At 40.1% G+C, this 13,495-nt stretch overlaps 1 protein-coding gene across 1 annotated transcript; it reads left to right on the top strand.

Annotated features, from left to right (window-relative positions):
• Positions 1 to 93: 93 nt before the first annotated feature.
• On the top strand, positions 94 to 12,881 carry LOC115194214 (uncharacterized). The gene is made up of 6 exons (XM_029753697.1): positions 94 to 260; positions 5,174 to 5,206; positions 10,623 to 10,688; positions 10,815 to 10,889; positions 10,989 to 11,171; positions 12,230 to 12,881. Exons 2-6 carry the CDS (start codon positions 5,194 to 5,196, stop codon positions 12,565 to 12,567), a joined length of 675 nt encoding a protein of 224 aa, XP_029609557.1. The 5' UTR covers positions 94 to 260; positions 5,174 to 5,193; the 3' UTR covers positions 12,568 to 12,881.
• Positions 12,882 to 13,495: the final 614 nt, after the last annotated feature.

Genomic DNA, 13,495 nt, shown 5'->3' with positions numbered 1-13,495 from the left:
TATTGCCTGGTTAGACTCTGGCAAAATATCATCAAATCAGATAGGGCTAGTCATAGTTCAAGTCTTTGAGACAAATAAGCCAATTGGAGTGCTAGGGCGGTTCCCCCCATGAAAATGAAAACTAAGAAATGCCAATAAGATCGTGGCTGTAAGTCTTCTAACAAAAGAAGTACAAGACCGTTACAGACAATCCAGTCAGAGTTACTCAGTAGCAGTTATTTTGGTCTGTCTTCACCTAAAGGATTCTGTTGCTTTATCAGGTAAGAGAGGACTACAGATGGTGTTTATGCATGTATCAACAATAAAAGTTGATTTCAAGAAATATAAATGGAAAGTTAAAATAAGAAAGCATATCTTAGGAAAGTTATGTGTAGCCTCTTTATCCATTTTTCCATTTTTGGACTTACAAACGAATTATATATAAACTTTGATTCTTGAAGAATATAACTGATCAATTTATCGTGGGTTGAAATTCCGACCTGAGTTAAGAACTCGTAAATGGAATGGAATTCCCTTTTTATGCACTTTTCTCTCTCCGGACCTTGAACTTTAGCATGAGAATAGCATGCTATTCACTAGCTATTTGTTGGCAGTGGCGATCGAATCAATGAAGGTGTGGCGGATGTGTGTCTACAGATATACCGTAATCTGAATTTGACTTTACAGGTGAGGAAACCATGAATAAGGTCGAGCAACCTGTCAGTTCCAAGTGGATTTATTTTTCTCCAGATAGAAATAACACCATTCTCCATGCACAGAAATTTTTTAATTGACAATTGCTATTGATAAGAACTATAGAGCATTGGGAAAGTATTCAGACCCCTTGATTTTATCCACATTTAGTTACCTTACAGCCTTTTTTCTCTTATCAATCTACACCAAATACACCATAATGACAATGCAAAAACAGGTTTTATACATTTTTACACGTTTATAAAAAAAAACGAAAATGGAAATATCACATTTACATAAGTATTCAGACCTTTTACTCAATACTTTGTTGAAGCACATTTGGCAGCGATTCCAGGCTCGAGTCTTCTTGGGTATGATGCTACAAGCTTGGCACACCTTTATTTGGGGAGTTTCTCCCATTTTTCTCTGCAGATCCTCTCAAGCTTTGTCAGGTTGGATGGGGAGCGTCGCTGCACAGCTATATTCAGGTCTCTCCAGAGATGTTCAATCGGGGTCAAGTCTGGGCTCTGGCTGGGCCACTCAAGGACATTCAGAGACTTGTCCCAAAGCCACTCCTGTGTTGTCTTGGCTGTGTGCTTAGGGTCATTGTCCTGTTGGAAGGTGTACGTTTGCCCCAGTCTGAGATCCTGAGCATTCTGGAGCAGGTTTTCATCAAGGATATCTCTGTACTTTGCTCCATTCATCTTTTCCTCAACCCTGACTAGTCTCCCAGTCCCTGCCGCTGAAAAACATCACCACAGCATGATGCTGCCACCACCATGCTTCACCGTAGGAATGGAGCCAGGTTTCCTCCAGACGTGACGCTTGGCATTCAGGCCAAAGAGTTAAATCTTGGTTTCATCAGACCAAACAATCTTGTTTCTCATGGTCTGAGAGTCTTTAGGTGCCTTTTGGAAAACTCCAAAGCCTGATTGGTGGAGTGCTGCAGAGATGGTTGTCCTTCTGGAAGGTTCTCCCATCTCCACAGAGGAAATCTGGAGCTCTGTCAGAGTGAACATTGGGTTCTTGGTCACCTCCCTGACCAAGGCCCTTCTCCCCCAATTGCTCAATTTGGCCGGGCGGCCAGCTTCAGGAAGAGCCTTGGTGGTTCCAAACATCTTCCATTTAAAAATAATGGGGGCCATCCACTGTGTTCTTGGGGACTTTCATCGCTGTAGAAATGTTTTGGTACCCTTCCCCAGATTTGTGCCTCGACACAATCCTGTCTCGGAGCTCTACAGACAATTCCTTCAACCTCATGGCTTGGTTTTTGCTCGGGCATGCACTGTCAACTGTGGGACCTTATATATAACCTTATATAGCCTTTCCCAATCATGTCCAATCAATTAAATTTACCACAGGTGGACTTCAATCAAGTTGTAGAAATATCTCAAGGATGATCAATGGAAACAGGATGCACCTGAGCTCAATTTATTTATTTAGAAATTTGCACAAATTTCTTAAAACCTGTTTTCATTTAGTCATTATAGGATATTGAGTGTAGATTGATGAGGAAAACACATAATTTAATACATTTTAGAATAAGGCTGTAACGTATCAAAATGTGGAAAAAGTCAAAGGGTCTGAATACTTTCCGAAGGCACTGTAGGTAAATTAGTAATCCGTTTGGATAAGGGGTTTGTAAATATGAATGACCACTGTTTTATATCTATTTTACCTTATGATCGCTGGAAACAAATATGAAACCAGTCATATGGAAACAAACTAAAAAGCATGTCAACACGACAGGTATTTATTCCCCTTTCCCACAGTGAAGTATGAAATGCGGTGCCGTTATGCAGAATTTAAATTATGTCCTAATCACTTGTAGGGATGAAATTTGGAGACCCAAGCTACAGTAGCGCCAAACCTACCAAGTTATTTATGCGCTCTAGAATGTTTGAATTACCGTAAAACTTAAATGCAGAGTCTCAAATCACCGCCTATCCCCATATACTATGATTCTATGAACAATAACATTTAATTTAAAGATAAATATGGAAGGTTAAAAAGCAAGCCTATCTTGGGAAAGTTATGTATAGCCTCTTTAATTAAAACTTCTTCAAGATCGGTGTCCCATCCGTGGGACTGTTGAGCTAACGTAGGCTAATGTGATTAGCATGAGGTTGTAAGAAACCAAAACAAATCCCAGGACATAGACATATCTGATATGGGCAGAAAAGCCTCTTTAAGGCATATTGATAGAACTGACCTTTTTCTGAGACAGCTTATTTTGTCAATTCAGTCCGTTAAAAGAGTGAATAAAATGCGTTAAACCCTGAAGCATTTATAATGCACTAACATAATGAATAATTTGTGAAGCATCTAGCCCAAAGGTGGGCAAACTTTTTGTCTCGAGGGCCACATCGGGATTTCGAAATTCAAAGGAGAGCCGCACAGATTTATTACATGGAAACGGTGGCACCAACACTGGGAGGACTTTGGAACTATCATTCATTATTACTGTAACCATCCCATCTGGTTACTTTTATGACTGGGAGCAATAAAGGGGCAATCTGTAGTTCAAACAATTACAAACCTGTTTTGGTGAACAGCTGAGGGATAGGGCTGGAAAAATGTAACCACTCTCAAATAGACAGATCTATAGACAGTGCTATCAAGAAACATCAAGCGCTATGATGGCCCTCTGCTGCAGAGGACAAGTTCATTAGAGTTACCAGCCTCAGAAATTTCTGCCCAAATAAATGCTTCACAGAGTTCAAGTAACAGACACATCTCAACATCAACTGTTCAGAGGAGACTGCGTGAATCAGGCCTTCATGGATGAATTGCTGCAAAGAAACCAATACTAAAGGACACTAATAATAAGTAGAGACTTGCTTGGGCCAAGAAACACGAGCAATGGACATTAGACCAGTGGAAATCTGTCCTTTGGTCTGATGAGTCCAAATGTGAGATTTTTGGTTCCAACCGCCGTGGCTTTGTGAAACGCAGAGTAGATGAACGTTCCCACCGTGAACCATTGAGGAGGAGATGTGGGGCTGCTTTGCTGATGACACTGTCAATTATTTATTTAGAATTCAAGGCACTTAAACAGCATGGCTACCACAGCATTCTGCAGCAATACGCCATCCCATCTGGTTTGTGCTTAGTGGGACTATAATTTGTTTTTCAACAGGACAATGGCCCAACACACCTCCAGGCTGTGTAAGGGCTATTTGACCAAGAAGGAGAGTGATGAAGTGCTGCATCAGATGACCTGGCCTCCACAATCACCCGACCTCAACCCAATTGCGAAGGTTTGGGATGAGTTGGACTGCAGAGTGAAGGAAAAGCAGCCAACAAGTGCTCAGCATAGGTGGGAACTCCTTCAAAGCTATTGGAAAAGCATTCCAGGTGAAGCTGGTTGAGAGAATGCCAAGAGTGTGCAAAGCTGTCATCAAGGCAAAGGGTGGCTACTTTGAAGAATCTAAAATATATTTTAATTGGTTTAACACTTTTTTTGGTTACTACATGATTCCATATGTGTTATTTCATAGTTGTGTTGTCTTCACTATTATTCTACAGTGTAGTAGGTGTGTCCAAACTTTTGAATGGTACTGTATGTTACAACACTTTGGTTTCACTAATAAATATGTTGAACTGCGGCCTCCCAAGTGGCACAGTGGTCTAAGGCACTGCATTGCAGTGCTAGCTATGCCACTAGAGATTCTGGGTTTGAGCCCAGGCTCTGTCGCAGCCGGCCGCGACCGGGAGGCTCATGGGGCGGCGCACAATTGGCCCATCGTCGTCCGGGTTAGGGAGGGTTTGGCCGGCAGGGATATCCTCGTCTCATTGCGCACTAGCGACTCCTGTGGCGGGCCGGGCGCAGTGCACGCTGACACGGTCGCCAGGTGTACGGTGTTTCCTCCGACACATTGGTGAGGCTGGCTTCCGGGTTGGATGGGCATTGTGTCAAGAAGTAGTGCGGCTTGGTTGGGTTGTGTTTCGGAGGATGCATGGCTCTTGACCTTCACCTCTCCCGAGTCCGTACGGGAGTTGCAGCGATGAGACAAGACTGTAACTACCAATTGGATACCATGAAATTGGGGAGAAAAAAGTGGTAAAAAAAATAAATATATATATATATGTTGAACTGGAGCCAAAGTACCGTATCTGTTTCTGTCTTCTGTCATTTTAAAATAGGATAGATGGGCTATATGGCCTACTACGGTATAGGTCAAATGTGATAGTCCGCCTATAACCAGCCTGAGTAGGCCTAAAACTAAATTCCTATTCTATTCAAAGTTTAGAGAAATTAATCAAATTTGAAATGAGCTATTATCAGGCTGGTTAATGCGGGTTAATGCGAAGAATAATCCACCCGCACTCACCTCACCTAAGACAATCAAGAGGCACTACTGCGTTGCCTCTATGGCATACTACTAACTTTTTACTTAACAGTGCGTGTTAAAATTAATAGACGATGAGTAAACAGTATGCAATTTAAGTATGTAGTACGCTATGATGGGTATTTTACATTGCCTGTGTCTTCTTTCAGGTCTGTGTGCTTCTCTCACAATGGACTTTAAAGGTGCGTACCTGTATTCTAGACCCTTGCCATGTGGCTTGACGGTTTTTGAAACTGCACTTGAAGAAACTTTCAAAGTTCTTGAAATCAGGATTGACTGACATTCATGTTTTCAAGTAATGATGGACTGTCGGTTCTCTTTGTTTATTTGAGCTGTTGTTGCCATAATATGGACTTGGCCTTTTACCAAATAGAGGTGTCTTCTGTATACCACTCATACCATGTCACAACACAACTGATTGGCTCAAACACATTAAGAAGGAAAGAAATTCCACAAATTAACTTTTAACAAGGCACACCTGTTAATTGAAATGCATTACAGGTGACTAAATTACCTCATGAAGCTGATTGAGAGAATGCCAAGAGAGTGCAAATCTGTCATCAAGGCAAAGGGTGGCTACTTTGAAGAATCTCAAATATAAAATCTATTTTGATTTGTTTAACACTTTTTTTTGGATACTATGTGTTATTTCATAGTTGTGATATCTTCACTATTATTCTACAATGTAGATAATAGTAAAATAAAGAAAAACCCTTGAATGAGTAGGTGTGTCCAAACTTTTGAATGGTACTGTAAGTATTCACACCCCTGAGTCAATACTTTACAGAAGTACCTTTGGCAGCGATTGCAGCTGTGAGTCTTTCTGGGTAAGTCTCTAAGAGCTTTCCACACCTGGATTGTGCAACATTTGCCCATTATTCTCTTCAAAATCCTTCAAGCTCTGTCAAATATGTTATTGATCATTGCTAGACAACCATTTTCAGGTCTTTCCATAGATTTTCAAGTAGATTTAAGTCAAAACTATAACTCGGCAACTCAGGAACATTCACTGTCTTCTTGGTAAGCAACTCCAGTGTATATTTGGCCTTGTGTTTTAGGTTATTGTCCTGCTGAAAGGTGAATTAATCTTCCAGTGGCTGGTGGGTAGCTGACAAAACCGGGTTTTCCTCTAGGATTTTGCCTGTGCTTAACTCCATTCCGTTTATTTTTTATCCTGAAAAACTCCCCAATCCTTAACAATTACAAGCATACCCATAACATGATGCAGCCACCACTATGCTTGAAAATATGGAGAGTGGTAGTTAGTAATGTGTCGTATTGGATTTGCCCCAAACTTACAGTAACACTTTGTATTCAGGACAAAAAGCTATTTTTTTGCAGTATTACCTTAGTGCCTTGTTGCAAACAGGATGCATGTTTTGGAATATTTGGTCTTTGTGATCTTTGTGGTTGAATCGGCGTTTGAAATGTACTGCTCAACTGAGGGACCTTATAGATAATTGTATGTGTGGGGTATAGAGTCAACGTAGTCATTGAAAAACCATGTTAAACACTATTATTGCACAATCCATGCAACTTATTATTATGTGATTATGTTACTGTTTACTCCTGGACTTATTTAGGCTTTCCTAAACAAAGGGGTTGCATACGTATTCACTCAAGACATTTCAGCTTTTCTTTTTTTATTAATTTGTACAAATTTTTAAAACATAAATCCTCTTTGACATTATGGGATATTGTTTTTAGGCCACTGAATAAAAATCTTGATTTAATCCATTTTAAATTCAGGCTGTAACAAAACAACATTGTTGATAAAGGTCAAGGTCAAGGGGTGTGAATACTTTCTGAAGGCACTGTAGCTAGCTACAGTAGCATCTTTTTAATGTCAGAGGTCTCCCACCGGAGGGCATGGCTAAGATATAGATAGCAAGGGTCTATACCAGGGGTATTCAACTCTTACCCTCGTAGGTCCAGAGCCTGCTGGTTTTCTGTTCCACCTGATAATTCATTGCACCCACCTGGTGTCCCAGGTCTAAATCAGTCCCTGATTGATTTAGAGGGTAACAATGAAAAAACACAGTGGAACTTGTTGAGTTTGAGGGGTCTATACGGTAAGTGGTGAACCGTCAGGGCCTTCTAGGCCTTCAGAAAAGGCCTAAGGATTTCTTAAAATGTATATGTTTTACATACATTTAGTTTTAATTTCCATTTAATCTTCACAGTAATTGTAATAATTTTCAGATTTCATCTCTTCAGTTTGTGTTGGAAAGAGAAGGGTTAACACTGAAAAGGAAACATTCTCCAGTCGGCATTTTCTTTTGTGGTTTCTGGGTAGAAAACTATAGCTAGCTCAGCCATTGGCTAGGTCTTCAGAAGCTGGACAGAAGGCCTCTGTCCAGCTTCTGTGTTAGAGCAGAATTTTGGAGTGACAGTGGAATGAACCAATCACATTTTGAATTGCAATGGATGGGAAAGTTTTTTTTTTTTAAAGAGACGTGTCTACGAAGGCCTAGACAACTCACTACTGAGAGTGCAAGAGGTAATGAATTCATAATACAGAATAGCAGGCTGATAACAGCCAATACAGTAGGTGGTGGCAATACACTAATACACAAAGGCTTTGATGATTTGAATCAGGTGTGTAGTGCTAGGGCAAAAACAAAAATGTGCACCCTTTGGGTCCCCAGGACCAGGATTGAGAACCACTGCACTAATAGGTTGTAGTCTGCCATAAAACCTCAAAGAAGAACAAGAAGCGAGCGCAATAGAAAATCATTTGTGTTCCAAGCAGTAGTTTTCCCACGCTAACGCTAACAACGTTCACTAGCTTGTGTTGTAGTAGTGTGACAATGGCGACAGCGGCTGCAGCAGCTGTTATCATCTTCAAGGTGGATGTTGTTGCACATTCTTTAGCATCACTTCTTTCAAATATTGTTTACAAATGATCATAATCTGGTGAGTTGCACTGTTTTTTACATTTACATTTTACATTTAAGTCATTTAGCAGATGCTCTTATCTAGAGCGACTTACAAATCGGTGCATTCACCTTATGATATGTTGCAGTTTGCTTGCTGTTAGCTATCTCTTTGAAAATAATGACTGTGAAACATTTTAGCATTTAAACTTTAGATGAATGGTTAGTGTGATGAAAGTGATCAAATATATTTGCAAATGGAAGTACTAGCTGGTTTGTCAATTTATTTTGGGACATGGAATGGTGGTGCTTTTGTATTGTTCTGATTTCATGGGGACCACTGGAGTGAATGGGCTGCTTATTCTTTAACATTATTTGATGTTGTGTGTGACTGCTGTCTCCTGTCTATCAGCCGTGTCTATGTGTTTGACCAAAATTGGCTCTCCTTCAGTGCCATGGAGTGCACAGGTATTACGGTCGCTGTCCTTTCAGCACCATGAGCCTGTCACCATTGATGTGACACTGTTGTTGATGCTATTGATAGTGGTGTTGGCTACCATATGTTGTGTAAACAGTGCATTATTTTATGCTGTGCATTATTTTATGCTGTGTCCATGCCGGTTCTGTCTCTGTGTGTGTGCCAGCCCGACGCGCCGCCAGGCCTGTCTGATTCATTCATAATGTAATCATAAATAATTGCTCTTCCTTCACTAGAACTAGAATGGTCCGAATACAGAAGATATAATGTTGGGCGCATGTTATGTTTTCTGTTATTTTTCTAGATTTTTAAAAATATTTCATATTGGAAGATTTTTGGTCCCTCTGAAGGTCCTAGAATTATGCTAAGAAACTGCTAAGAAACTGCTAAGAAACTGTATACAATATTATAAAATGGGTTGTTTGGATCCTGGATGCTTATTGATTGATAGCAGGGAGTTATTCACCACAATTTCCAGGTAATGGCTGTTAAAAGTTCCATTTGAATTATCAATGTGCATTCACTGTCGCACAGCCCAGCCAGTCAATTCATAATCTTCCCTGTAAAATGTCAAATGTATTTCCCCATGCTACTAGGCTAGCATTTGGTTAGCAACAGTTGGGGTTTGTCCAAACCTTGCTCCTCAGATTCTCTGACCTGCGCAGCAATGTTGCAGTTTATTTTCTGCGATCTCCATCATGCCATAGAGAATGAATATGTTTGGACGAGACTGACTGCTTCTCTGAGCCAGGCGAATTCATTTATCAGGATCCAGGAAATTGCAAATGAAAAGGCCCAGTTTGCTGTCATTTCAGCAGCTTGATGTGATTGTGTGTTAGCTTTAGTTGGCTAGCTAGTAACATTGTCCCTAGGCTCTAATTGCTGGCGTATTGAATCTGGTAACAGTGTGGGACCGTTTGGAACTGACGGGAGAGGGAGGGAGCCGGCATTAGATGGGACTTAGAAAAATTGCAAAATCGCCAATCAAAATCATTAACCATATTATACATTTTTTGGGATAGCAATCAGCATGTTTGGCTAGCAACTTCAGAATCTCAGAACTAACGACTGACTTTTGCCATGACTATATCATATGGTGTTAGGATGAATAAAAATATATTTACTGATTAAAATAAAGTTTTTAATCAAATCATGTTGTTCATCTTTCTTTATATGTTGGCAACCGTTTTATAAAAGCAATAAAAGCCCTTAAACATGGGATTTATTGTGAATAGCATCCTCCTAAGGGCTGTTTCCCCGGCCCTTTGCGAACAACATAATTATACAACGTGTGGGTCTAATACTGAATGTTGATGGGTTAAAACCGCATTCCAGGCGGTGTCTATTCCACAAGTTACCACAGGCTAAATCTATGGCGTTTAAATGCCTATTTTATGCTGTTCCATCTGACTGCACAATCCACTGTGTCATCAGCCCAACCAGGCAATTTAGAAACTTCATCTCCACTATAAAAAGCATCTAGACATTGTCTAATTTATTTTAAACTACTGTAACATTTAGTTTTCAACAGCGGATATTCGTATAAACCTTGATGTCTGTCTCTCTGACATGTGCAACATTGTTTCAATATTCAAATTCGATCTCCAGCTGTCGCATAGTAATGAAAGTGTCAGGAGTGGGGATGAGACAGACAGGTAGGCAGCTTTTCTCAGCCAGTCGAAATCATGAATCAGCATCATTTTTATGGATATATACAAAGAACTATCAATAGAAAACATAAAACAAAACAAAGTGCAGCTAGTTTGAAGACTGTCCAGCTTCAGTTTGAAGGGATTGTGTTAGCTGTGTTGTTGGCTAGCTCCTCTGAACAACAGTGTCCTGACGAGAGAGCACATTTCTATGCCAGGTAAAATCGTGCATCAATAGCTCCTTGTTATGGATGTATCCAAATAAATGTCACTAGAAAATGTCACTTAAGCAAATACAAATTCATCATTATTTGAATATGTTGTTAACCCGCTGTATAAAAGTGATAATGCCTTCGAAGCCAGTGTTTGGAGGATATATTGGTGAAATGAGGTGACATCCTTTTTTATTTAATTACATTTTTTAACTTTTTGGAGTTTCACCAATATATCCTTTAAACACCGGCTTCGAAGGCATTATCACATTTCCCAATGTTTCTTGAACTTGGGATTTCATTTGAACCTATCTTTTATTGTTATATAAAATGCTGATAACACTAATGGAAATGCTAATTAGCCTTGTCATGTATTCCCCCAGAATGGATCAGTGTCATTATCATTACCAGTATCGGTTTATTTTTCCCCTACGCCCATATTATTATAGGTAAGTAGAAGTTACTTTGAAATTAAATACACTTTGTACAAATAATGACAATAATGAAAAACAAATAGTGAATGCATCTCCATCGTGGAAAAAAATGATGATACGCCTTGTTCTTTATTCCCCCAGCATTGATCTCTCTCATCATCCGCTGTATTGTTACAATTATTGTTTCAGTTATCCCCTTGGTCCACTTTGTCATAGGTAAGTAGTAGTGAAGAAGTACCATTTCGCAAAAACATCATTGCGTAACCATTATGCAAAAGCTACCCTTCTAAAATTCCTTTACCTTTCTATCTTTAGGTGCTGAGTGCTTCAATGACTGCCCTGTTATGTTCTTCATCCCTATCTACCTGATAGGGTTGGGATGTTTTTATGTGGTCCTGATGTTACTGTCTATGTTAATGACCATCAAAGACTGCCAAGGATTCTGCTCATGGGTCATAAGGATCAGTCTGCTCATTCTGGTGTTCTGCCTCTTTGCTGGTGAGCGAGATTCCCAATCCAGACATATGTGGCACTGTTTGAACTTATTTTGAAAATGCATCCTTTCTCCCTTCCTTCAAGGAACAATCATGGCACTCCCTTACCTGTGTCTTGTATATAATAGTTTATTATATGAAAAGCTGTATGTACACGTTTATTATACATTGAACAAAAATACAGTATACTGAACAAAAACATATATGCAACATGTAAAGTGTTGGTCCCATCTTTCATGAGCTGAAATCAAAGATCCCAGAAATGTTCCATACGCACAAAAAGCTTATTTCTCTCAAATGTTGTGCACAAATTTGTTCACATCCCTGTTAGTGAGCATTTTATACTTTGTCAAGATAATCCATCCACCTGACAGGGTGGCATATTTTGTCACACAACAGGAATTTCAGGAATTTCCACCAGAGCTGTTGCCAGAGAATTTAATGTTAATTTCTCTATCATAATCCGCCTCCAACGTCGTTTTAAAGAATTTGGCAGTACGTCCAACCGGCCTCACAACCGCAGACCACGTGTAACCACACCAGTCCAGGACCTCCACATCCGACTTCTTCACCTGCGGGATGTTGCCTTTATATTTTTGTTCAGTATATTTTAGCTAGCTTGATAAGCTAGCTTACATTGCTAATAATAAAGTTAGCTATCTTGCTTAACATTGAAAATAAGGTACAACTAGCTACATTATCCATATGGTTGAAAAGGTGAAAGGTCTGTGGTGAAAGGTCAGTTTTCTCAGTTTCCCATTTGTAATTACGACTTGGATGGTCATTCAAGTGAAATTTCCCAGTCGGAAATCCAAACTTCCGATAACTCCAACAGCATGTAAACACCCCACTAGACTCCTAGAGTCTCCACATTTGACATAGTTTCCTCTCCTTACAAGGAAGAAATTTGTTTCAGGGATCCACCATGATCCAAGAGCTGTGAGTCCAATTTCAACTGATGGTGGTAGTATGGCACCGGCTTGGATTCTGTCAATAATAATATTATAAATACAAATATATTATATTTATACATTTATTTCCCTACCACTTTATCTGCTATAGGTAGTGGGGTTGTTTTCGCTGTATTTCAAACAACAAGTTACAACCCGACCCTCAGCGACGGGAGCTCCAACCAGACCTTTGCCAACGAGAGCTACAACCATACCTTCTGCAGTGGGAGCAACAACCAGACCATCACCAACCCAGAGTACTGCAACAAAACTCTATACCTGTTTGCATTCTCTACCTCTCTGATATGGATCCTTATGGTTCTTCTGTTAACGGTTGGCCTCAAGTTCTACAGACACGTCAGAATTGAGATGATCTTTAAGAGCTTGGGGTTGTTTTTGTTAGGTCATGACCTTATTTATTTGTGTTTCGAAGAGTCTACTATACGATAAGAAACAGTAGTCATACTCATATGGAAGCTATTATGAAAGGCAGCCCACAGGTGCTTTAGTTGATTGTTTTTTAAATCTGTGGATTACATTTTTGGGGGATGAGAAAACATCTTCAGAGAAACTTGAACGATTAAAAGGGGATAGAAAGTATTAATGGACCTGTATACCTTTAAATAATTTAATCTTGGAGTACTCTTTTTGTCTTTTCAAGGCATGTCTGGTTGATTATGCCTGCTTCAAAACGATTAGAGGAAAAAGTGTTTATTTACAGTTGTGCTTTCGTTCTTTGTACTCTACCTTTTGATTCAAAATAAAGCCAGTTAGAGAAATTGTTTGATAGTGTGTAAAGTGAATGGGTCATGCAGTTTGACATACTTTATCACAAAAAGGGACAACCAACTACACCACCACTTTCAATCTATGCGCTTGATATCTGACCAACAGATCACTGACCATTTCGAATCCCACCGTACCTTCTCCACAATCCGGTTTCCGAGCTGGTCACGGGTGCACCTCAGCCACGCTTAAGGTACGAAACGATATCATAACCGCCATCGATAAAAGACAGTACTGTGCAGCCGTCTTCGTCGACCTGGCCAAGGCTTTCGACTCTGCCAATCACCGTATTATCGGCAGACTCAAAAGCCTTGGCTTCTCAAATGACTGCTCCGCCTGGTTCACCAACTACTTCTCAGACAGAGTTCAGTGTGTCAAATCGGAGGGCCTGTTGTCCGGACCTCTGGCAGTCTCTATGGGGGTATCACAGGGTTCAATTCTCGGGCCGACTCTTTTCTCTGTATATATCAACGATGTCACTCTTGCTGCGGGTGATGCCCTGATCCACCTCTATGCAGACAACACCATTCTGTATCTGGCCCTTCTTTGGACACTGTGTTAACAAACCTCCAAACGAGCTTCATAGCCATAC

This window comes from Salmo trutta, chromosome 5 (genome assembly GCF_901001165.1).
Source record: "Salmo trutta chromosome 5, fSalTru1.1, whole genome shotgun sequence".
Taxonomy (NCBI): domain Eukaryota; kingdom Metazoa; phylum Chordata; class Actinopteri; order Salmoniformes; family Salmonidae; genus Salmo; species Salmo trutta.
This window is presented reverse-complemented; position numbering and strand designations above follow the sequence as displayed.

Bases quoted from the DNA above. Each gene is read 5' to 3' on its own strand.
- LOC115194214 (XM_029753697.1), top strand. The intron at 10,890-10,988 runs GTAAGTAGTAGT...TTCTATCTTTAG, and splicing joins CTTGGTCCACTTTGTCATAG to GTGCTGAGTGCTTCAATGAC. The intron at 11,172-12,229 runs GTGAGCGAGATT...TATCTGCTATAG, and splicing joins GGTGTTCTGCCTCTTTGCTG to GTAGTGGGGTTGTTTTCGCT.